General features: G+C 38.2%; 1 protein-coding gene across 2 annotated transcripts in view; it reads left to right on the forward strand.

Annotated features, from left to right (window-relative positions):
• SPECC1L (sperm antigen with calponin homology and coiled-coil domains 1 like) overlaps positions 1-25,172 on the forward strand; it is a 66,075-nt gene that overhangs the window by 22,882 nt on the left and 18,021 nt on the right. For both annotated transcript variants that reach the window (XM_032705655.1, XM_032705656.1), the window contains exons 5-13: positions 360-567; positions 6,296-6,369; positions 6,853-7,028; positions 8,759-8,922; positions 10,566-10,657; positions 15,449-15,539; positions 17,454-17,537; positions 19,317-19,473; positions 22,912-23,014. In XM_032705655.1, the coding sequence (XP_032561546.1) occupies positions 360-567; positions 6,296-6,369; positions 6,853-7,028; positions 8,759-8,922; positions 10,566-10,657; positions 15,449-15,539; positions 17,454-17,537; positions 19,317-19,473; positions 22,912-23,014 (1,149 nt within the window). The remainder of the gene's footprint in view (positions 1-359; positions 568-6,295; positions 6,370-6,852; positions 7,029-8,758; positions 8,923-10,565; positions 10,658-15,448; positions 15,540-17,453; positions 17,538-19,316; positions 19,474-22,911; positions 23,015-25,172) is intronic.

Consider the following 25,172-nt stretch of genomic DNA (forward strand, 5'->3'; position numbering starts at 1 on the left):
TGGCAAGAGAAAGAAAGGGTGAAGAGTTTCCCCCCCACCCCATCCCTTTTCCATGGCAGCTCCATGTTAAATTGGATCAGCTGCTGTGAAACCACAACCTGGCTACGATGCTGCTTCACTTGTATACAGGGCACTGCTGTTGGAGCAGCTGGGGAATGCTCACATATCCAGCTTGGGAATAAAAAAGTTTAATTCTGGCTCAGGAAGATAGTTGCACTAGAACAATGCATAGGTAAAGGCTTGCACTTCTCCCCTACCTTTCTGTTTTCAGAAATACACTGTAAGTGTGGCAGTTACAAATCTAAAAGTGTGTTTAGTATGCAACTATTTTAGTTATGGTAAGATACATTCTTCTTCAGGTTGAAGATGAATACAGAGTGTTCCAAGAAGAAGCCAAAAAACAAATTGAGGATCTCAATGTGACTCTGGAAAAACTTCGGACAGAACTGGATGAGAAAGAGACTGAGAGAAGTGACATGAAAGAAACTATCTTTGAGTTGGAGGATGAAGTGGAGCAGCATCGTGCTGTGAAGCTGCATGACAATCTCATCATATCTGATTTGGAGAGTAAGTATGGGGAGTTTCTCTGGAGAGGAATGATAATTTAAGAAAAGCTGAAGTGGAACACTGTAGTATTGAAAATATTTTCACTTGTCTTTTGTATGTCTGAATTCAAGTCAGACTGGGTTTTGCAAGAATCCTTACACACTAGGGGAAAAAATCAAGTTGGCTTTGCTTTTCCAGTCCCAGTTGGTGTGGGAATGAAAACCTGTGAATTGAGAACAAATACCAAATCTGGTAATACTGTTTTCAAGTTGTTTTTCAAAGTAGAAAACCAGGTAATTACAGACTTAATGATAGTGCTCCTGGGTTTTGGAGACTGCATGATTGATTTAGTGTTTTGCTGTTGTTTTTTAAGCAGGTTTTCTCTTTCAAGTTTCCAAGTATTAGGAGCTACCAGCTAGCTTTAGAATGTGTATAATAATAATTTCTCCCAGCTAAAGAAAGGTGTTTTTAGTGGAGAAATGAGAGAATGGAGGCCCTGGAAGTTACAAGTGTCAGCTGACTTGGCAGTGTGGGTGTATTGGAGATGTGTATATCTCCTTCTGTGTACACTTGCTCAAGTTATGGAACTGATCTGTGACCCTAAAAATTGATATGACAAACTTCAAGCAACTTAGAATAAAATTTCATCTCTTGACTCTTGCTGCTGTACAAGAAATGGTTGGGACTTAAAATGAAATTCATGTTTACTCTGTACTTGTCTAGCTCTCTGTGCCTTAGTTCCCTCTCTGATCTCGAAGACCTGCTCAGACATTCCTACCACAGGCTGGAATTCTGCAATTAGTCTCCATCTAAATAAGAACTTGTGCAACTGTACCCTGGCAAGCTGTATTTGCACAGTAATAATTTGTAATTTGCTGCTTACAGAATTCAAATATCTGCTAGTCTTCCATGTTGTTTAAAGATGAAACAAGATAGCAAGAAACCCAAAGCATGATTCCTTTTAACAACGAGGGAAATATTCATAGAAAGGGTTTTAAATTGGTCTGCTATCAAGTAAAATTAAGCAAGCTAAATTGTTCATTCAGCTGAAGCTGGTATCTTCAGACTTGTGGCTGTGAGCATTGTTTCCCTAAGCAACCCTTCTTTTATCTTGAAAGGCAATCACTGTTTCTCTTTACAAAATTGTTTTTTTATTATGCATTTTTCTTTTTCTGTGCTAAAATACAGACATTGACTTGGGAGCAGGAGCTCAGACACATAGTCAGCAGCTCTCTCTTGGTTCCTGAAGTTGTTTTGTAGCAAACACTCAAAAAGGTTGAACACTTCTTTTCTACTGGTATTTTTTAATCCCTTAACTAAAATACATTCATACAGGTAGCAGCACTGTAGTCAAGTAGATATTTAGGTATCTGCATACTAATACCCACTTAGAAGGCAGCTTTAGGTTTTAGAGACTTTTGCTTTGGGGATACAGAACAGCTGTTAGTTATTTCACTTAAAGTGGCAAAAATTCAGGGAGACAAAGCTCTGCCAGGGCAGAGATTTTCAACAAAAATCGCAACAATATTTGTCATTCATTGCTCTTGAAATAGTTTGGAAAATTCAGCTGTACCAGCTGATGGCCCGGTGTGATCCTTTCGGGGGAAGCAAGCGGTGTTTTGTTATATGCAGGAAGGAGAGTGGCATCTAGTGGCAGCACGAAGGGATGGCACCCGAGGAATTGTGTACGTTTGAAAAATATGTATTTTCTGACCACTTTAAAACGCTGTTCATGGGTTCACAATTTAACACGGTGTGAGCGTTTTTTCACTGTAGCCTCTAAGCAGTGGCAGCAAAGAACAGCAGTGTGGAAAATCTGGGACTTGGAGGTAGTGCATCTAAAACACAGAAAAACACTTAAAACATTTAAAAGACAGAATTCTAATAATTTGTATTAAAGTGACAGAAAAGCATATCTTGGTAGCAGTAAGTTCTCTTACACTGCTCAGACTTTTGGCCAGCTGTGGTGTTCTGTCAGCCAGATGTATAATGCCTCTGCTTTTAAATGTGGGGAATTTAGTGTAGGTTTAGGTATTATAAAACAGCAGCTAGAAGAATGCTGGTTTTTTCAGCCTAAATAACCAACTGTAGTAGTAAAAGCATAAAGGTTTTCTTTAGTGAACTTGTATTTTAGATTTTAATTTGTGAAGAATTATAACCCACCCTTTAAGGAGGCAATTTACCTAATGGCAAAGTTATTGAGTGAAGGAAAGTGATGGTAAGACAACTGAAAAATGACAAGTGGTAAGTGATGGAGAATTATCACTTAAAGAATTCATGAAAGATGGACTTTACACTTAGGGAAAAGATGCTTCACAGATGAGGTGGTGAGTGTTCATTCAATTAATGGTTAACCAGCACAAATAGTAATGAAGGAATGGGAAATTCTCCAGCACTGGCACTTAGGGAATGCTTCACTGTGGGCTTCTCAAACACCAAAAAGAGGCACAATGAACCTGGAATGAAACATTTTTCACAGTAATCTGAGTATTGATCTGTCACATTTTAGCTGTCGATATGTCTGCCTGCAGAAACTGGAATCTCTTGGATTTGGACAGTAGGATGCAAATTGCATTGATTAAAACCAGTGTGTTCCTGACATCCATCCAGATGTGGGAACTGCAGAATGTGGCAGCTGAGCTCGTTACTGTTGGGAATTGGGAGTTTTAAGCACAGTGCTTCTGTATTGTATCTAAAAAGCCTAAGAAATATTAAAATAACCTGTATGTTTTATATCCTCACCACTACACTGAGCTGAAACAACCTGTACTGGTGTGGAGGTGGGGGACTGGGAGGGACTGGGCAGCTGGCAGGAGGTGGGGAGGGCAGACACTGCACTAGATGGCGTGGTACCTCTGGCTTTCTTTCTGCCTTCCCAAAAACTTTCCTGTAGTCAGGTAGCCCAGCTGTCACATTACTCATCCTTGGTGACTAAGGGGGAAAAAGAAACCTATTATTCTTCCAAGAAGTTAATAAGAGTTTGTGGGGGATTTTTTTTTTTTTTCAGAAAACTTTGTCTCCTGATGTGCAGAAAATGGGTGTTTGTAGGTTTGCTTACCAGTTGTCAGATCTTCTTCTGATGCCTGAAAATAATCGTTACCTGTTCTCTCAGCACAAGGTACATCTGCTGAGCGTGTAGGTTCTCCTAGTTGAACTATTTAAGTCAGTAAATTTTTAGGACAAGGGTAGGTGAGCAAGAAGGTTGATGAATCTAAAGTTCAGTGAATAAATAGTTCTTTTATGGAGCTGACAGCATTAGTTTTTAATTCTGCTCATTTGAAAAGGATCTTGACAGCAGTTATGAAATTAAATGTTTGCATTACCATATTTAGGCCTTTTCTAACATAATTTTGGAAAAGTCAGTTGGACATTCATTTTTTAATTGTTAGTTGGTGGGGATTTTTGGCTGATGGCGGACCCTTAAATTCAGCTTTCTTGTTGCATTGATCTGTATTGTCTGACATGATGAGCTCAAAAGCAAGATAGGTCTACAAATCTTAGCCATTTATAGTCTGCATGTCCCTTAATTTTATTTTTCTGCCTTCTAGGTAGAGGCAAGGCCTTCTCCAACTGTGGTTTAAATCAATATTGTTTTGTAAAATGTATACGTAATTGGCCCCTGCAGTAAACACAAGCAGTTTGCTGGTTTGCCAGTTTTGATTTTCCTATTCATTCATCAGAACAGTCTCCTTGTTCTTTATTTACCCCAACCTGTAGTTACTTTTCCTTTTATCTCGATCCTCTTTCTTGTCTATGATCCTTAAAAGGAGGAGACTGGATAATGGTAGAAGTACCTGTCCTACCATGCTGAAAATTTGGGCATGTGGACATGGGAAAGGTTTGTGTGTTAGAGAATTATGGAGGTTGTGGGGATGCAGAAAGGAAAGATTCCACAATGCATCTTCTACTTATTTTGACTACTTGGATTTTCAGGCTATAATTGGTGGAAAAGGTGAAATCACTTGTATTAATCCTAATTCCTCACTGCATTTCAAATTCAGTTGCAATTTGGTGTGTTTTTCTTTTTTAAAAATCTCTTCGGTTGACTGAGGTGGAAGACTGTTTCCAGCAACTGCTGTGGAGTGCTCTGTATCGTTTATGGTACCTGCAGAATATTCAGACCATTGTGTTTTACTTCAAAGCATAAATACATTAAAACTTAATGGTGCATTTCGTATCTCACAGAAGCTCAAAACAATGGCACTACATAAGCCTTAACTCTGGGTGCATTTATAGTTTCTGGTTTGTGGTTATTTTTAGACAGCTTGCTTTTAGTAGTAGAACAAATTTTGTTTTGAAAAACACTTTTTCTTTGAACTTTTTTTAAAAGTCAAAATTAACATCGACCTGATTTTGTTTCAAAATGTGTTTAAAGGAAAAGGCAGGGAGAGCAACCTTTATAACTTTGACCTAAACCTGCTCTCTCAGTGCTGACTTTAGCTCAAACAAGTTGTGTATACAGAGACAAGCTAAAAATTGTACAGCTTTACTTAAATATCATGGTAGCATGAGATTTGGGTGGCCCACCCTGTCAGGCTTATCTTCAAAGCTTGAAGATCAGTTGGATGCATCTTAAAATGTTCAGTCTTATAAAGAGGAGATAAATACAGAAATATCTTGTCTAATTTTAGTGTTTCAACTTTTCCAAGCCTGAAAGGTTATCGTGCTTTCAGGCCAACTGAGGTTTATGTCATTCTTGTAAAGAAATTAACTGTGACATTCGAAGCCTCTGTACTTGGGGCTCTTGGGGAAGGATTTTGTTTTGAAGAGCCTAAATGTATTAGGCATCTTCAGTCACGTTGTGGAAAGAGTATTGCTAATATACAGGAAAAATATTTGTTTCCAGCAGGTCTTGGAATAATGAACCTGAAGAAAAATTGCATTTAATCAGTTGCTCCATCGTTTTTACAGTTTGGAAACAGCTACACGATGCTATAGAAATAAACCATCCTAGAATCCCAGGATCAGTGAAGTGACAGGCTAATTAGAAATTTATGCTGTGTTCTTCCTCATTAGTTGCTTAGTTATAAGAATGGAGTAATCAATCACATTGTCCTTGTGTATTGACTGAAGTACCAAATGAATAATAATTGCAGTAGCCAGTCTGTCAGACGCCAAGGGGAGCTGGTGCTGATGGGGCTGTGAACCCTTTTGTGTGGCTGCTGACAGATTTAGGGGACCATCTCTCAGAACAGATCTCACAGACTGTTAGGCCTTGTGCTGTAAATATAGCTTGCTTCACCCTCAAATAGTAGCTTGGTAGACAAGAATGTCAGAGTCTTGGGGTTATGAGTAGAATTTTATCCCCATGGAAGGCAGGGCTGTGAGTGTTATGTCAGCTGCTTTGGGCAGGGAGTAAATTGTGAATCAACGGGCTTTGTGTAGCTGCAGCTTGTTTGAGGAGGGAAAATCCCCAGACATCCATGTTTTCAGGATCCTTTCATGTCAAATTGCTTTCCTGGTTTATTTGTTCTTTGTTATTGCTGTGTCATTTTAATATTGTGAATTGGGATTTGTATAAGAACTGAGTTTGCTAATGCTGTTCCCCTCACCAGACAGAGAATTATGTACCTATTAGCACTCGCTGGCAAATTATTTCTTCTCATACTGTGTTTCTCCAGATGGCTTTGGTTATAAAAATGTATTCTCTGAGTAAGGTTTCAAACGCATTTGCAGGTTTGTCAGTTACTTTTTTTAAAGTAAATAGTCCCTGACTAAGGTCTTACAGAGAATTTGACTTTCTTTCCAGATACAGTTAAAAAACTTCAGGACCAAAAGCATGACATGGAAAGAGAGATAAAGAATCTTCACAGGAGACTGCGGGTAGGTTAAAACCTAAAAACTCACTAAATTGTAAACATAGAATATCACAAGACCTGCATGTGAAATCGTGAAAAGATAATATGATTAGATGTAATACCATTAAAATAATTATTTCTGAGAGGCAGGTATCAGGGGAATATATTTACTAACCTACAGACACTAAACAATTAACTTCAGGAAAATTCTCATTGTCACAGAGATATGGCATTGGGCTCAGGAGAAAATGTTTGTGTCTTCCGATGCATAGTTTAATATTAATTTTTTTGCCACCTCCACTTTGAACATTTTATTTGCTTTGGAAAAGAAATCCATTATCTCAGATCTAGTTATTTCCAGCAAAAATTCTTGAATTGAAGTTGCAATTTCGGTTATGCCAGATGAGTACCTTTGTCATTCCTGTAAACTGCTTCCTGTAACAGCACAGGAAAAACTATGAACATGAGGGATAACTTTTATTTTTAACTTGAAAATTCTCGCTGGCAGGAGGAGTCAGCGGAGTGGCGCCAGTTCCAGGCAGACCTGCAGACTGCAGTGGTGATTGCAAACGATATCAAGTCCGAGGCCCAGGAGGAGATCGGGGACCTGAAGCGCAGATTGCACGAAGCTCAGGAGAAGAACGAGAAGCTCACGAAGGAGCTGGAGGAAATCAAGTCACGCAAGTATGCAAGGGACAGCAGGGAGATGGTCTCCTTGGGCAGGGGGGTACAGTTCTGGAAATCCAGTGTTTTGACTCCAGAAGTTCCTAAATCCTCTCGTGAGAATCCATGTTTCAAGAAGCTGCTTTATCCAGGCTTTCCACGGTCAACATAGGTACACTTTGAAAAGAACAATATTTATTTCTTTATACTGTATACTTAATCCACCCAAGAATATTCAGTTTGGCACTTTCACAAAACCAGATTGAAGTGGAGGATTTGTCCAGTTTAACAGCTAAACAGGATTTCACTTCCCTCAGGTGAAAAGCGGGCAGTGTTGCCTTTTCTGTACCATCATTAATATTTCTCATTACTGGCCAAGGCTTTTGGTATGGTTAAAAACACAGCTGGATTTTTACCTGAGGAGAAACCTTTATCTAATTCTGCATATATCTTGCACTCTTTTCTTTCCACTGATAATTAGAGATGCTTTGTATATAAAAACATTTTAAATGAAAATAATTCAAACCAGGTTGTATTGTGGCTTGAATTAGGTGCTCCAGTTATTTAGAAACTGTTATGTCTTTCTGAAGCATTTAAGTCCTCAAATAGGAACATCTCTAGACAGCACCATTTGAACTCTGACTTCACTGTCTCTAGGGTTCAAATGCATGTATATCTTACAATTATAGTAATAATGTGTATATAGTAAACAATTTTTTTCCATGTGGATGGGAATTTTATAGGATGCATTACATTTAACTCAGCATCCAGTAGGATATGAGATAGGACAGGCTATGGAATTTGGTAGGAACTGATGGTAGGAAGAGCAGACTGGTTACAGTGAAAGTGGAAAATTATGTGGATGGATGAGTGGTGGGTGTGAGGCATCTCATCTGAAGATCACCAAGCTGAGTAATATGAACAATTCTTACTGTGACACATTCCAGCAGATCTGTAGTTGTTCAGTTACTGCTTGCAAGTGAACCTTTGAGGTTGCAGTTGCACTTCTGCTAGTAGAACTGGCTTGCTGATTCCAATCAGGATATAATTTTTTATTTATACACAAGCATCTTTTGACATTTGATTCACTGCAGGCAACTGAATCAGCTTCCTTGGAAGTGATATAGGTGCTGTGTTGGAGGGAAGGTATTAGGAAAGTCTATTACAGTGTCTGAAGGAAAAATCAGTCAATGTGTAATTATTGCAGACTGTAGAAAATAGATTACTTCATACAGTTCTTGTCTTGTAAGTGACACTGAAGACAATAGCCATAAATATTCTGTGCTAAAAATCTAATTTTTTTATTAAACAGATTTGTATGATGCCTAAAGATGTATGCCAGAGATGTATTCTTACCTCCTTAGTATTAATTTGAATTTTTTTCCAGGTGGAAAAAAGATTCTCCCCTCAGAGATGATTATTTTCAGCTGGTGAAATCCTTAAGGCTCAATTTTTTCCATCCATGTGTGTGTGAGAGATAGGAGCGGGAATTAAGCCTTAAATCAAGTATTGATTTGACAGACTTTTCACCAGATGCTAAGCTCTGTTGCTGACAAATAATAAGAATTTACAGTGATAATTTAGGTTGATAATCTATTTCTGAATTACAGTGGAAAGACAACTGGGTTAATGTAACGACCGATTTGGACCATGGATTTTAATTCAGCTTCAAATTTGTTGGGGTTTTTTTTGAGACTTCACAGGTTGAAACGTTTTTTAAATGCCTAAAATGAGCTGTGCATTGATTTCAGGCAGGAAGAGGAACGTGGCCGAGTGTACAATTACATGAACGCTGTAGAGAGAGATTTGGCAGCTCTGAGGCAGGGAATGGGCCTGAGCCGCAGATCATCCACCTCCTCCGAGCCCACCCCGACCGTGAAAACGCTCATCAAGTCCTTTGACAGCGCCTCCCAAGGTGGGTGAACAGCCAGGGCAGGGGCTGGACCAGCTCCCCCTTCTGCAGGTATTCACATAGTCCCTTCTGCTGGTTTAGCTGAATCAAAGGTAAGTTATTTCCCACTGTCGTGGCCTGTAGGTGATGGCTGACACAAACCCACCCAAACTGGGCTGCAGAACAGATTGTTCTCTGCAGTGAAGTGCAAGCATCCCTTTTTGTCTTGTCGTTATTTTTTTCTTTATTGTCGCATTGCCAGTGACTCATATGCTGCTGGGTGCTTTGATTCAGTGCTCCTGTATATGAGAAATACATAAACACATATGACACACATAATTATAGCTGGCAGCACAGCTGATTTCAGCCTGATTATTAAAATGTGAACTTAATGTACCAAATTAAGCATTCTAAAAGCCAGGTAGTAGCTAGAGCTGAGTTTATTTCTTTTAATAACTTGTATTCTTATGCTGAGAGCACTGATTAAAATTAAGATCCAGCCAGTAGCACCTATTAAAAGATATAGGGAATATTTTCTAAAATGAGAGGGGTCTCACTGTTGAGACAACAGACTTTACTATAATTCTGATTGTGTGCTGTTATTCTTCTCTTTAGATGAGCAGAATAAGGAATCCAAGTAGTTATCCTGACATGAGAAACACTGGCTTTTTACCTTTTGACTGCATATAGGACCTTGAATGGATTAAAATATTTCCCTTGCCAGGTCTTTGGGTTTTGAATTTCATGTACAATAATGTCTCTGTAAGTCTTTGATGTAAAAAAGCTTGGTCTGAAGTAGACTAAGTTGCCAGAGAGACTTACAGACTGCCCTGTGCACAGCAAAGCTACTTGTAATTGCTTATAACCTGAAAGTTTAAGACATAGAAGCGTCTCCATGTTTTTGGAGGTTCTGTAAATGATTCTATTTCCATGCTTGTTCTCCTTGTTCATAGGTATTTAGTTTTTTACTTTTCCATTGTTAGTTTAGAAGGGTTTTTTAGAGTGTTATTGGAAGAAGGTGCTTTCTTGCCAGAGTTAGTCTGGTAAAATGATAAATCCCCTCTTCCTTCTTTTGAATCTTTTATTTCAAGCTAATATCTGCCTCCTTCCTCAGCATTCATGTCTAATCAGGCTGTTAAATAATTAGATGACTGATTCACCAATTTAGAATTTGTCTGGTTTTGTACATTTCTAAACATGTTACTCATTTAATCCCAAAATTTAAACTATATAATATCTAGTACTTGTGGACTTTGATTAGAAACTAGAAAGGAGAAGCAGGTGATATAGGTTATCTTTCTTGTCTCACTGGCAGAGCCAGGAGCCTGCTGCTATCTCTTTAATTATCTGGAGATCAGAGAACTAGTAATGCCAGCATTTACATCTGCCAAGGTAATAGTATCCTGCACCTTAGCCTTGTCCACCCCCAGTAAGCTTATGCTTTTACTGTGGATGATAGACAGAAAATGAATGTAATTGCAGAGGAGTAAATGTGTAGGCATACTTTCAAATGACTTTTCAGTCAGTTACTAATTGAAATTCTGAAAGATGTGATCTGGTAAAACTTGTAATGTGAAGTACAAGGTGAGGGTTGGCTATAGCAGTCTCCTGTTTCACTGCAAAACAGTGCCATGCTCACAAAGGCTTTCTTTCTGTGTTCCCATTAGTTCCGAGCCCTGCTGCGGCCACAATTCCTCGCACTCCCCTGAGCCCAAGTCCCATGAAAACTCCCCCAGCTGCTGCTGTGTCCCCTATGCAGGTAGGTGTTTTATGACAGCATTTAATCCTTCTTTGTGCAGAAGAGTATGTGAAACTACAGGTGGTAACATACAAATATTGGCTGATTTTGTGGGGAAATAACGATAAAATGTTGCCTTAAGTAGGTAATTACTAAAATGTTCAGTCTAACAAAAGAGTCACTGAGAACCACGTTGAAATATAAGATTTGTCATAATTTGGAAGCTTTTGTTAGATATTCCCAACCATTGCTATTCCTGTGCTACTGAAAATCAGGAGAAGAAAACTGTATCTGCATTCCTTAGTTTTAGAGTTGCTGTTTGTCAGTTGTTAGTCCTGTGCCTGGCATGGAAACAGCAGTAATTCCCTTGGGGCAGTGGGCTGAGATCTGTGCAGAATCTGTCAGCAATCATCAGTATAAATGTATCCCATGTTGCTTGGCCTTTCAATATAGGCCTGACTCAGGAGGAGTGAAATAATTGTGAATTTGTTATCTTGGTTCATTTTGTACTGACAGAGTTTGGCCAGTGGGTGGTTGTGCTGTGTATTTTGTCCTGTCCCCTCACAAGCCTTGTCCACTTGCTCAGCTGCTGCAGGAGCCTGGGTACACTGAGGTGGCATCATCAGGACTCTGATGTTCAGCTTTGTAGATCATTGCTGGTTTTATTATCTCACTTGCTGTGTGAAGTAAGATTTTGACAGAAACCAAAAAATTTAAGGAAAAGGTAGATGGGACCAGGTTTATAAAGAAAAATCAAAGAATGTACTATGTGTTTTGCTCCTTTAATATCAGTAATTCTCCTGTTGCCTTCAAGATATTGCTAACCATAAGTTTCAAAACTTGATTTTTACTGTAGGTCAGTGTAATGTTTTGGTAATAAATTCTCTCTGTGTGAACTGAGGACTCTCTATCCATACTAGCTCTTAATCTTTAAGGAACAGTACCTGGAAGAGATTGACTATTCTCCTGTGCTCAGACTAGTGCAGCTTTTATTCATTTAAGAGTGAATTTCATGAAACAAATAGGTAGCCTCAAAGCAAAGAGAAAGAATTAAATGGTTTTTTTTGGGAGAGCTTCTGCTACTTCTTGCGGTTCAGTCACTCTTGACAGCAGTTTTCTAAATTAGTTAAATGTGAAATGTTCTCTGACAGATGCTTTGTTCCTATTGATCTGTCTTTATATTTCTGTTTATTTCTGTGCTCTTGTAGGAGGAGGCAGACTTAATCTCATGTTCTAAAGGGCTAAACCAGAGCTTTGGCAGACAGAAGACCTTTCGATGAAGCCTAGGGCTTGGTTTCACTTTATTTACCTGTAAATTAACCATGAACCAAAGTAATGTCTCAGAATACTGCAAACCTGCACAGGTTTGCAGCCCTTGTTTGATGATCTCGATCTGCCAGGATTACTGGAATTTGAATTCACCTTCTGTTATAGAACCAAGTCATTAACAGCTGGGTGCTCATTAGTGGGAAGCATTGCCTGAAAAACAAAGGGGAGGGTGTGTAAATGGAAACAGCTCCTATTGTCTTTTTGAAGTTAGATGGATTTCTTGAAAGTGTTTGTAATTACTGAGAAGGCAACCGGATTTTGTGACCTCAATTAAGTAAATTGCATTTAAAGAATATTTTCTGCTCAAGAAGGGGTTCAGGTTCAAACTGATGTTCATCATCTCTTCCTTTTCTTTGTTTTCATGTTACTACCTTGTTTTCTGCTGTTGTGTTCTATGCATTTTTTTAACAATTTTTTGTCTGTGTTTCTGCTCTTGCAATTGTAAAGCAAGATTATGGTAAGTAATCACTATAAGCTCCCACCTTACAGAAGTCATCCAAGGTTTAATGTCTTGGGGAAAGGTGGAAGGGCTGATCTCTGTATGGGTGTTGAATTGCTTATTATCATTTATCTCAGTTGTTTTTAAATGCTGTCACAGGGGAAATATTTACACTGAGAAAGTGGCACAATTTTGATACTATGATGAGGTGGATTGGTTGCAAAAAAGATTCTCCGAGTGCAGATGCCTCAACATGTGCTTTGTCTTTGTGTTGGACTGTCATGAATTTCTTCAGTCTTGAAGAAGTTTTGTTTGCTTGGTATGTTTTTCTTTACAGTAATATGTGTATGTACGAGGAGGTACATTCTTGGATATATTTTGCAACTGAAAACAAACAGACAAAACCCCTTCTGGCTTCAGGTCCAAGCCTGCAGTGGAACATAGCTGTGTTTTACTATGGCTCTTAGCAGTGCTGCAAAACAATTTAGGGAGAGAGGTATGAAGAGAATGCTCTTCAGAATGTGCAAACAGCCCTGCTGGGTTAGCTCAGAGCTTAGCTGGTCTGGAATGCCACAGAGTGACCAAAGCAGATGCCTAGGGAGGAATATGAGGACAAGGGAGTTTATCTCCTGCTTTCCCTGGGTACGTTTTTTCGTTTCATAGCTGGAGAACTCTTAAAGCAGAGGTGGTTTCAGATTTACTGGGCACCACTCCTGGTTTGCTCTAAGTATATAAACTTCCAGCTCCAAGCAATTTAGTGTCAAGGAATTCCATATCTTAACTAGTTAATATGTGGAAACCTGTTTGTTCTGTAATGTGTAGGTGCACCGACACGAAGGTCGTACTGAAGTGCAGAGTGATCGGGAATAGGCACCTGGATAGTGGTTGAAGGTCGTGTTTCCTTCCAGAGCTGACAACAGACACAGGGATGAAGAGTCAGAAGCAAAATATTTGGAGTTGAAGGGACTAGTTCATCCTACCACAGTTCTTTCTCAAGCTACAGAGACTTGTGCTCTGCTGCTAACACGTGGATGATGGCAGGTGGAGCTGGATAAGCATTAGCGGGTTCGTTTTCCTCTAGTCTGCAGGGTGTTAGTCATTGTGTTACTTGTGGGAGCTTTAAGATCTGTAATAAGGAACTAACAGCAGTGCAAGTGAGCCCTGTCTGCAGTGTCAACAGGAGCAAAGAGGCAAATGGTTTTACAACAAAGAGACAAGACCAATATGCAGTGAGTTATCATTTGAGTAATACAGCCGCTTTCTGACAAAACCCATAAAGGATGTTTGGTTTAAAGTGATATCCAGAAGCTGAGAAGGTGATAAAGGTGTGTGTTTATGCAGCTCTGTATATACCTTTGTTTCCTGGCTGAAGCTCTGTACTCCCCTGTTGCTGTACTGACAGTCCCAAAGCTGACCAAAATGAGATATTTTTCTTTTTACCTTATTATCTAACTGTTGTCGCTGTTTGCTGGGGTGGGGGGATGCAGTGAAGTGGCCTCAATTTGAGATCTTGTCCTATACTTAGGATATGTCCTTTTTTTTTTTTTTTAAGAAGGTGACAGGAACTTTAAAGACAGTGTAGGTTTGAGATACCAGCTCTTAGGGGAAGCTGTTGTGGGCATTTCTGTGCGTGGCTCACTATCAGTCGCTTTCATCTGGAATTTAAAGGTATAATCTTTGTAGTGTATGTGCAGGACATTTAATATATGAAGTGATGAAACTCTTCATTCTATATGTTGGCAGTTATTTTCTCCATTTGATTTCTAGCACAAAACCATAACTAGTTCGACTCGAAATGATGGATAAATAGCCCTGTAATCCTGCCTGTGCTACAGGATCCTATGAAGTATATACTGTTAACTTAACAATTTTGGGTTTCTCTGTCCTGCCTACATAATTCGGCATGAGAAACATCTGACCTTTAGTATTTTATAAAGATAAGACTCATTTAACCTTCTCATTTAATCTTGGGCCAGATGGAAAGCTGAAGGAGTTTTCAGGATAAACACATTAGTGGACTGATTATGATTAAATATTGGAATGTAATAGAACAGGGTGTATAAAGAGTGAACTGTAATTTGCAATAGGCTCTTTGCAATGATTAATTTAAAATAATTGTGCACAATCCTCCAAGAGTCTTCAGCAACTGAGCCTGAGTTTGAGTAACTGTAAGGGTAATTACTGCATTGTACAGTTCACTTATATGAGACTAAAATGCTTATTTGAGTCCTGTTCAGTGCTTACTAAATTGTGTGTGTGAGTCTTAACACAGTTGTGAGCATGTACATGCACTGTAAGGTGCTAGAAGCTGTGGTTTGCTAAATGTTTTACATAAAGCTTGAAAAGAAAATATTCAATTCATAGCTGGTTTAGAGCAGAACAGAAATTAAAGTGATCTGAGAAGAAAACAAATATACTTGAATTTTATCACATCTCTGACAAATACTAAACAAATTGTCTCTCACCAGTTGTTCCCAGAGCATCTCAGTTAAGTAGGTGGAGAACAGAAGCTCTTGACATTCTGAATAAAGCCTGAAAAAATTTTTTTCAGTAGGGTTTTTCTTAGCAAAGGGTACTTTGTGTCACTGTACCCAATACACCGTTCTCCCATCTTTCCAGGAAAAAGCACAAAGCTCTAAAGGTTTATATTAATAACACAAATCAAGCACTAAAACCTTGGCTATATATAGGGGGTTTTATTAGTTTAAATAAACACTTCTAGTTTAATCAGAACAGGTTTGTTCAAACAAAATACAAAAGAAGGTGAACACTATTACAAAAACGGCGTGAGAATTCATAACCTTAATTTGCAACGTTGGTCTGAGGAACAGGTTTCAATTTAAAGAAATAAATGTTACAATATCAAGGCATAGTTTGTGTATATATATTCAGATTGGCAAAAGCATTTTTAAAGGTTTCTTTATTTTTTTAGTTCTTTTGAATTAGTACTTAATGTAATATCTGAGTGTCTAAAACTGATTCTGATGTGCCACGTTTGGTTTTACCTTCAAATTATGTTTGACACAAGTGCTTTTCCATTTCAGAGGCATTCTATAAGTGGGCCAATCTCAGCTTCGAAACCCCTTGCTACCCTGACAGACAAACGACCAAGCTATGCAGAAATTCCTGTTCAAGGTATTGATTCAAGTTCCTTCCAACTTTGTTTTTAGCAATGCTATTAATGCTTTGTTTGTGGGTTTTTTTTTTAAATCGTTTAGTATATAAAGCCATTATCATGTTATATCCTTTTTATTATCAAAATATCTTCCCAGTATCGTAGAATATCTCGTGTTCAAGTTCTTATTACTTGTTTCTTCACATGTGGTTGCATAACATGAAGATGGTTTTTTTTTTTTAATTTTCTACAAAACCACGTTTGCATGCTGATAACTTGGCATTATTCTGTCAGTATTTAGTGTGTGCATAAACTAAGATCACTTGTAAAATCAAGATAAGATAATCTCAGGGACATGTGTGCAGCTGTCTTCCAGATATTAAAAATACCCACCTGGGGTTACATTATTTATTGTGTGGTTGAGGGTTTTTTCACCCCCCAAAATGAAACAAGGATGATGGCTGGCATTGCATTGCATGTGAATAGTAAAATATAAACCTATTATTGAATCTTCGGGAGCCAGATGAAAAATTGAATGGAATTGAGTGTTGATTTATCTATTTCCCAATATTTCCCTGTTCTGTGAACTTTGTTTTGTCTCTCAAAACACTGCTCACAATGTGCTCTTCCTGTGAGAATGAATGGCTATCATGTGTTGGGTGTAGCTCTCTGATTTATGCCTGCTTTAGGGTTTTTTTGTGTGTAGATGTTTCTCAAGATAATCCCCATATGACTCCAGGCTGAATATTTCCTCTCAGTTTGGTATTCCTGAGGTCTGATGTTTTGTAAAGGCTTGGGTTTTTTTTTTCTTTGGTAGCACTTCATAATAGTCTGTATGTGCCAGATTTCCTTCTTGCTTTTGTTGAATCCATATTGAGGTTATTTGTACAATGCAGCTGCAGTTTTAATTTTAGAAACTTCGATATTTTTAGGAATATTGAAATGCCTTTCCAAGAAGATAATTCAGGATTCTTTAATTGTTTCAGAGTTCATGGGTAGACATAAGCTTAAACACAAAGTGAGTGGTATGTTTTACATGGCTCTTGTGTTTCCCTTAGAGCCAGTGAATGAGCAGGACTGGGTTCCAGTAGTGACTGTGCCAGACAGAATTCCTGTTTACAGCCAGGGAGATGTATTTTTAATGTATTTCTGTAGCAAAGTATGTTTCTTATGTCACGTTCTCAGTTAATAAATGGGGTTTCACTTTTTTTTTTCATCCTCGTTCTTAATTTCCATGGGGTTTAATATTCAAATTACTGCCTTCTAAGAGTTTTTTCTTAGGAATATGTAAACCTTTTGTTTGCAGTTTAAAGGTTTACTTGAAGGAATATCTCATAATAGGAAATAGTTTTGATTTGTTGCTACAGAAAATGAATTTTGTGGTAGATTTTTTACTCATTGGCAGGAGGCAGAGCTAATCTTTCCATACAGTTTGTGAAGGCACCTTTTGGGCTCCACTGCATGGAGGAGGCAAGGAAAAAAAAGTGTGGCTTCATTTAATAATAAAATAATAAAAAGCCCTCACAAAACCCCAACCCAACAAACCAGAGGGGGAAAAAAAAATCACCTGAGGGACAAAGCAATCTGCTTTACCAGTACACATTGTTGAATATTGAATATTTGTGGCCATGTGCTAAATGGGGCTTCCTTTATTAGCGTTTTGATTTAACAATCCATTTTTTATAGACCAGGGGAAGTGGGTTAGCAAGAAACCTTAGGGAACAAGGATTAAGAAGCTCATGCTGTATTCATAGTGCACTTCATTGGTAATGAGCAATTTTAGGCCTTCCCTTTGTTACAGATAAAATCAATTGCTCTCACTGAAACAGCCAAACTCGGGCACTGGTGGACAATATTCCTGACTCAGAGCTAAATGTCTGACATTGGATTGGAATCCTCAGCAATTATGTTCTCTCTTCTTTTGCTTTGTCCAGAACATTTGTTGAGAACATCCTCTACCAGCCGACCGGCGTCCTTGCCAAGAGTACCTGCTATGGAAAGTGCCAAAGCTATTTCTGGTAATACCACGTTTTTTAGATGATTATTAAAATAAGGAACTCTCATTTCAACACTGTACTTACAGATCTACTTTATTTTGCCAAGAGAGAATGTTTATCAAGCTCTTGTCAAAAAAAAACCCCCTATTTGGATATTTGGAGTAATTTATTTTTCATTGTTCACGTTTTCTATTGAAGTATTTTTGGGGAAAGAAACTGAAGTCTAGTGGTAAAATAACATTCTATTTTATTACTTCAAGTGGAACTGAAGAGATTTTTTTTTTTTTCCTAATTGTTTGTCAAGTGTCCTTAGTGTTGCTATGCAGACTTCCACCAACATGTCAGATGGACGAGTGTGAACCATGCATGGAACAGTTGACTTCTATGTCATCTTTCCTTGTGTTACAAATAATTTTGGTGTCTAAGATATGTGTGAAGGAAGAAACTCTTTCTGACTGTTGCTTTTTACTGCTTGGCTGTAGGATTTTTTGGGGTTTTTTGAGTGAGGCAGAGAAGCATTATTATCCTTTTCTAATTAAGCAGTTCTATTTTTGTTTGTGGAAAGAACTATTGTCAATGGCTTAAAACAGGAGGATTATTCTTTTTAAGTGACAAGGACAAAAGAATGTTTGCAGTGAATCACTTTAAATGAGTCCATTTTGTGACTGGCATAACCTACAAATATTCTTCAGCATTGCCAGTGGTGGTTGCTGCACATTTAATATTAACTTTGGATTTAAAAAACAATAGACTTACTAAGTACAAGTTTATGTAGAGTGTTAGTTTACTATCAAGCTGTATAAACTGATACCTCAGTATCAGCAGGGGCTTTACAAAACAAATCTTTATTAATTATAACACAAAGAGGGTGATAATATAAAAAGATATTTTGTATAAACCAAGCAGAATTAATTTGAGATAAATATTTTTTAAAAAACACCTACCTTTGAGTAAATGTTTACAAGAAGATGTGTTTTAGATAGTTTGTATTTGTCCTAAAATCACAAACTTCTTGTGTCTATTACTTATAAATTGATGTACTTACCCCCAGGTCATTAGAAAATGATTTATGTGGAGAGTTGCATCTTTGATTTGCACAAACATAAACAATGGTGATTATTTAGGTATAAGGGCAAACCTCATACTTTTAACTGGAAACTTTTCCACATAAAGAACATGTCACCATTCCAGATATGGTTTTACAGAGTACAATGCTTGTGCTTTCATTTGAAAGAAAAATCGTTTCCCTTGATAAAATGAAGCAAGCTCTGTGGAATGTGGCTGAATGGACTCAGGTCAATGTTTGATATACTTGATGATATTTAGTGATGTCCAGAAATCACATACATGCCAATTCTTCATTAAAATTAAAGGGAAATAAACCAGATGCCATCTCTAAACTGTTTGGGGTTTCTTTTTTCTAAACTACTTGAAGCTTCGCTGTGTATCTACATGGACTAGAGAAAAAGAAATGTTTTGGTGTTAAAATTTCTTCTCATTCATTAAATCCTTCAAATGGAAGTAATGATACTCCATTAAGATACATTCATCAAATTTTCTTTGCTTCAAGATACAGGCTGGACCATAAGTGTTGGTAGGGCAGTCTAAGTCTTTGGTATTTCTGAAGTGCAAAGTACCAAGAAAAATGCTGAAACCTGGTGTTGGATACAGGTTTTTATGCTTGGTTTCTGAACTAATGCTTGTTTAAGAGCACAAATAAGTTTTTGAAAGTTTTTATGCAAATGATAAATATGATAAATATAAAGAGATAAATAAACATATGGGCCTTTCCCCCCTTAGTCTCTCGAAGAAGTAGCGAAGAGATCAAGCGGGATATCAGTGCCCCTGACGGAGCATCTCCAGCATCTCTCATGGCAATGGGCACCACCTCACCACAGCTGTCCCTCTCTTCTTCCCCTACTGCATCAGTCACCCCTACAACCAGAAGTCGAATAAGGTAAAAATCCCTTATTGGGGTAAATTCCATATCTGTCTGCATACATCTGGGGTACAGTATTGGTGCTGAGACTGCAGATCTTACTGCTCCCCAGATCTTCACTAAACTCTAAGAGCTTCAGAAAGATTTTTCTGCAGCTCAGCATTTGTTTTAAAAGTTAGGCATTTTAGAATGTATGAGTTAATATCAAAACTTTATGCTCCACTAGAAAACCAAGCTAAGTCGTGTCAGTAAATAATAATACCAGTTCAAAATACCATGAAGGCAAACTCAAGAAGTGAGCTTACAGCATGTAGAGCAGATCATCAGAGTGTCTTGGGCCCAGGGAGACCACATGATAGACTTTCTGTAATCCCATCTGAAGACAAAAAGCAGCAGCATGCCTACATCTTAATCCCAGACACTGGCAACTCTTCTAAATAGCCATGAGTGAACGGGCCTGGGTTATTTGTCCCACAGATGGAATCATAGTGCAAGTCTGAGTAACAAATGGCCAGACAACCTCCTTTGGTTAGTAAGACAAAAAGATAAGTCTGTGATAAATTTAAAACTTTTTGTATCTGCTGTGCTATCAGTCAGAGAACTTCAAAGTGTTTAATCCCTGTGGTATCCAAGTGAGGTATGTCCTTAGCCCTGCTTCAGAGATTGGGAATCTGGCAGACAAAGGTTAAGTGACTTGCTCCAGACCATTTCTCACAGAGCTTCCTGACAAAGCTTTTGTACAGCAGAAATGTGAAACCCTTAATGTTCAGAGACACTTGCAATATTTAATAACTACAGCATAAAATTCTGAAGTTATTTAAGCTGGGGGTGCTGTTGAAAGGGATTTCCCTGAAATCAGCTGAGACAGGCCTAAGTGCTGCCCTCCTTTCACTGTGCAGAAATTTAGTTGAGTTTGGATCTGTGGGTTCTTTACTAGCAACAATTAATGGTGTGTGTGCTAGCACCTAAATTTAACCATCAATAAATAAAACCCCAAGACTAATACATCTGTGCATGGACTTTGAACTGGTAACGTATCGAGTTGCATTGGTGGCAGCCTGCAGACTGTGGCAAATCCATGACATTTCAGTGTGAAATTGTACAGTTATAATTATGAAATCATTACTGTGCAGCCCAACCACGTCCTGCAGTGCTCAGTACTACAGGACACTTCCTGGGCTCTGCAGCAGTGGGGGTGTGGTGATGAGCGTGGTCTTTAAAGCCACCCTCAGAATGTCACTGCTGGACTTCAGTTTATGTGACCAGGTTTCTCTGGTTTCCCTTACTTTTTCCTAGAAGTTGCTGTAAAATGCACAGTTATTGCTGTACTTCACTAAAACAAATACTTGCAGTTTACTGTTCCCTGTTCTGGTTAAAACATTGTTGGCTCTTTGATTTGGATTATGGTTGAGCTAATATACTAACATGTAAGATTTATATGTCAAACCATTTCTCATTGTCTCCATACAACTTAATGCTAATTTATTTTCTTCAGCAGTGTTTTCATAACTGTGAGAACCTGATATAAACCATGTGCTCTTACTGGAATTTGAGAACAGGCTGTACAGCTCCCTCATGGCTAAACAGTATGTTTAGCGTAAAGAGAGAGGGAGCTTTTCATTTGAGTTCTTATGTTGTCCCAAATCTCTGTCCTTAAGTTTTCATAGTGTTGCATAATCCTCATTATAGATTGAATATGCAATCCCATTGTTATTTGTTTCAATTACCAATGGAGAAAATACACCAGTTGTTGAAATCTGTACTGATTTAAGAACTGAAGTACAGACTTCTGTGAAGCATCATTCTGGCTGTGGGGTGTCTGTGGAGTTTAGATACAGTGACCTATTCAGATAATGTATTTATTTCAGATTTAAAGTACACAGTAAGTGACTTCCTTGTTGTGTTAAATCTCTGAGATGGGCATTTGGGTTCAAAGGCTCATAGTGCCTTTCTGCATCAAAGATAGGAGTTACTGTTTCCTGTTTATTGTTCTGCTGTGCATATTTTTTCACAGATACTTCAGCTGTTACCTAAGCAACTTTGAGATCTTGCCATCTGTATGTCAGTGAAGACTGGCCAAGCAAATTGCAATATATGTACTTAAGATTAGTGCCTGAGAACATTTCCTCGTCTGTTGGGGCATGTTGTCTTCTTTTATGCTTTGAGCAACAGATGCTGATCCATGGAACAGTCTCTGGTGTTCTGTTTGCAGCACACATGCAGGAAGGAATCCACATTCCCTGGATGCTTTCTTTTCCCTTAGCAGGACCTGGAGAATTGCTACCTGTACATCTGCAGCAGAGTGCACTGGTGATATTCTGTATTTCCACATTCCACTCCTTTTTCCAGTCACCAGATGGGTTGTAAAGAATGAAAGTTGAAGATATGAGAGTGAATATATACAATCTCTGTCTTTTTGGAAGTAGGCAGAAAGAGTAACTCAGAGTATCATCTCTGTGGTTGTTGTAACAATCTTGTTTACATCTGCATAGAATTCTTTAAAAATGTCAGATGGGGAAGTCTTTGCAGTATAGGTTCACTGATAACTATCTTATTTTAATTTTCCAAGTGGAAATTATTAAAAATAAAATTAAAAACAACTGCTGGCACACTTTACATGCAGTAACTAAGGTCCATAAGTGGTGTAACATCTGCTCAGTAAAAGACTGTTCATTAGAGTATCTGCAAATACTGAGTCTTGTAACTAGGCCACTGGAGAAGTATTAACCTCTATAGTATATATTTTTTAGTCTGAAGAACTCATTTCTAAACCCTGGTAAACAGATGTTTGTAATGTAAGACTCACGAAAACATGGCCAGCTTAGTTATGATTGTTCTTTTGTTCCCCAGTCTTTTCTTAAAAACCAAAATTACTTAAGATAGCTTGACATACTGGAAGTGAATTTAATTGATAGCTTTTATTGTGCTAATACATCAAATGGCAGATCAGCCTACATAGATCTCCCCCTTCTTTTTTGAGAACTCCAGATTTCAGACAAATGTTCTCTTAATAACAATGTGCTGCTCACATGCAAACTTCTTGTTTCAAGGTGACATTTGTAATCAGCCATGAGATGCAAAGGAGATAGCATCAGTTTATTCTCTTTCTAAATACAAAATAAAGTCGCTCGAGTTATCTTAATGGTTCAGGCTGGAACTTACAATGTTGTGAGTTTAATTTTCTGAACTATTCGAAAGAAATATCATTGAGGTTGAAAGACCTGGTAAAAAAAGCTTAAAGGAAAGAGAAAGATGATTTGCTAAGGAAAGGATTACTCCAGACTAACTCTGCAGTCTTCTGCAGGTATTTCTGTGTGTTCTGTTTTTTGGTCAGTAGTGCAGTATCCTGCTACTTCCACTGTGACAGTCATTTGTCCTTCTGTTTCAGCCTTTACAAATCTGTATTTCTGTTGCTTACACTGTAAGCTCTAAGTTGCACTTCTGCCTCGTTCCTAGGGAAGAGAGGAAAGATCCCTTGTCTGCCCTAGCAAGAGAATATGGAGGATCCAAGAGAAACGCTTTGCTGAAGTGGTGCCAGAAGAAAACAGAGGGATACCAGGTAACTGCAGAGCTGGTTAACGTAACGTACTTGTAGCTGCAACTCCTTGGAGCCTGCCCGTGGAATAAAACAGGCTGCTCCACACTTGACTGCATAGATTGCAGTGGCCCTGGCATGTCCTGTACTCTCCTCTTGGAACACGTGCTCCCAGTCCTGCCCTAACTAACACTAATAACTCCTCAGTCACTTTGCTGCACGCGGTAACTGCTTTTTCTTAAGGGGGCAGCTGTCCTCTCATTGAGGCACTTGAGGTCAGCCTTTCACAGCTTGCACTTCTGAAACTGTAGCTGAAACTGGAGCAACTTAAGGTTTAAATTAATGTTTCCCAAATGGAGCTAGAGTACCATTTCTTGATAGGTAATTAGCATAGGGTTTTTTCTTTTTGATCTCTGAATGTGCTCCCATTTAGCCTCTATTTAGGGACAGTTTGTTTTGTGAAGGTGCATTGTCTTGCATTTTGAACTTGGCTTTCTCCTGCAGTTGCAGACTTTGGGTTTTTTTCCCACTTAGTCCAAACGTTATCAGAAGCCAAAAGAACTAACAAGATAGCTGTCCAGAGTTCTCCTGATTACATTATTTTTTCAGAAGAATAGTGGCTTCAGCAAACTAAACCAGGATGTTAATAGTCTGACCATGATGTATTTGTTTGGTTAACTTGTATTGAAAGTGTTTGGGTTCCCAACACAATCCTCAGTTTAAGAACTTTACTCTTTCCATGACTTGAGCCTCACAATGCAGGAGGAAGTTGAGAGCTGCATAACAGGATGGTCACCCATCCATAGGAAAAGTCATGTTCAGTACAATGGACAGGCTGGGATATAAAGCCCTCCCCTTCTTCCTGTGGCACGTCTAGTACTAAACTGGGCTATTCCTGAGGATAAGCAGCTTTGTGGAAAGAGCCTTTCTCCTTCCCCACATTTTGTAAAAAGGCAGGATGTTATATTTCTTTATAAATCCTCTAACTAAGTGCGAAAATATTTTCCCCTATTGTCTCGAAATGAAAGATGAATTTGACAGCTTCATTAATCTGGTTAGGAAGAGTGATAGATATTATTCCAAACTTTTCATTCCACAGCTGTGTGCACATGCAAGAGCATGCTTCTGGTTCTATAAATTGCTGCTTATAATTCCTGGAGGTGTAGAAAGGTTTTATATAGGTTTTGAGACTTACTGTACTTGCTTCAAAACCTGCAGTGTGGTACTGAGAAAGCACAGCATGGAGCATCTGCAGAGCCAGTGGATGCCTTCCTTGAAACTGTAAGATAGTATCAGGTTAAATTAAATTACTTCTTGGAGAAGAATGTATTTTAGTTTATGCACACTCATTTTTCATTTCTTTGTTGTACAGAATTTGATTATTTTCATCATCCCCTGAAATTCAGTTCTGGTTGAACACCATGTTAGTGGTGTTCTAATGTTTTAAACATATCCAACACCATATTCACTGTGAACATTGCTTATCCATCTTTCTGGCATCTCAGCAATGTTATCAATACCAGATAAGGTTCTTTTTATTTTACGACTATGTGGATTCAAAACTGACAAGCAGTAAACAAGCATCAGCATAATGATGCTTCCTCATTCATTCCTACTTAAGGTACTCAGCTCTCTTCTTCCTTTCCTGTCAGCCAAATATTGACAGGATACCATCTTACTTCCAGCTCCTCCTGGTGTCTTACACGCTGCCACAGTTCCATCCAATCACTGATTTCTATCCTGTTTCCAATTTAAATCAATGTTTATTACCAATATTATTCATTTAGCTACAAATATCACAGGTTAAATGAAAGGTACTTGCACTTTGAGTCTGTAACAAGTTCTAAAATGACCTGGAAGAGTTTAACTGTGATTTGGAAGCAAGGAAAAGAGAAATGAAATCTTAGAAGCCTTTTGTTTCAAAATAATTCTTTTGTTAATTTTGTCCTATTCATATTAACCTACCAATATTTAAGTAAAAGTCAGCACTGTAAGACAGTGTTTTTCAAGTATGTCTTTGCCAGCATGGAGAGATGTGTTTACTTCTTCATCAGTTGTCAACAATAATCACCTTTTTGGTCTTGTTTTCTCCCTGTCACCTGGAGGTGATGTCTCACAGCTGTAGGTTTTTATGCATAAATGCATGTAAGATATTTATAGAAAATTATTTCAGCTGTTGGTG

The sequence above is a fragment of the Chiroxiphia lanceolata genome, chromosome 18 (assembly GCF_009829145.1).
Source record: "Chiroxiphia lanceolata isolate bChiLan1 chromosome 18, bChiLan1.pri, whole genome shotgun sequence".
Taxonomy (NCBI): Eukaryota; Metazoa; Chordata; class Aves; order Passeriformes; family Pipridae; genus Chiroxiphia; species Chiroxiphia lanceolata.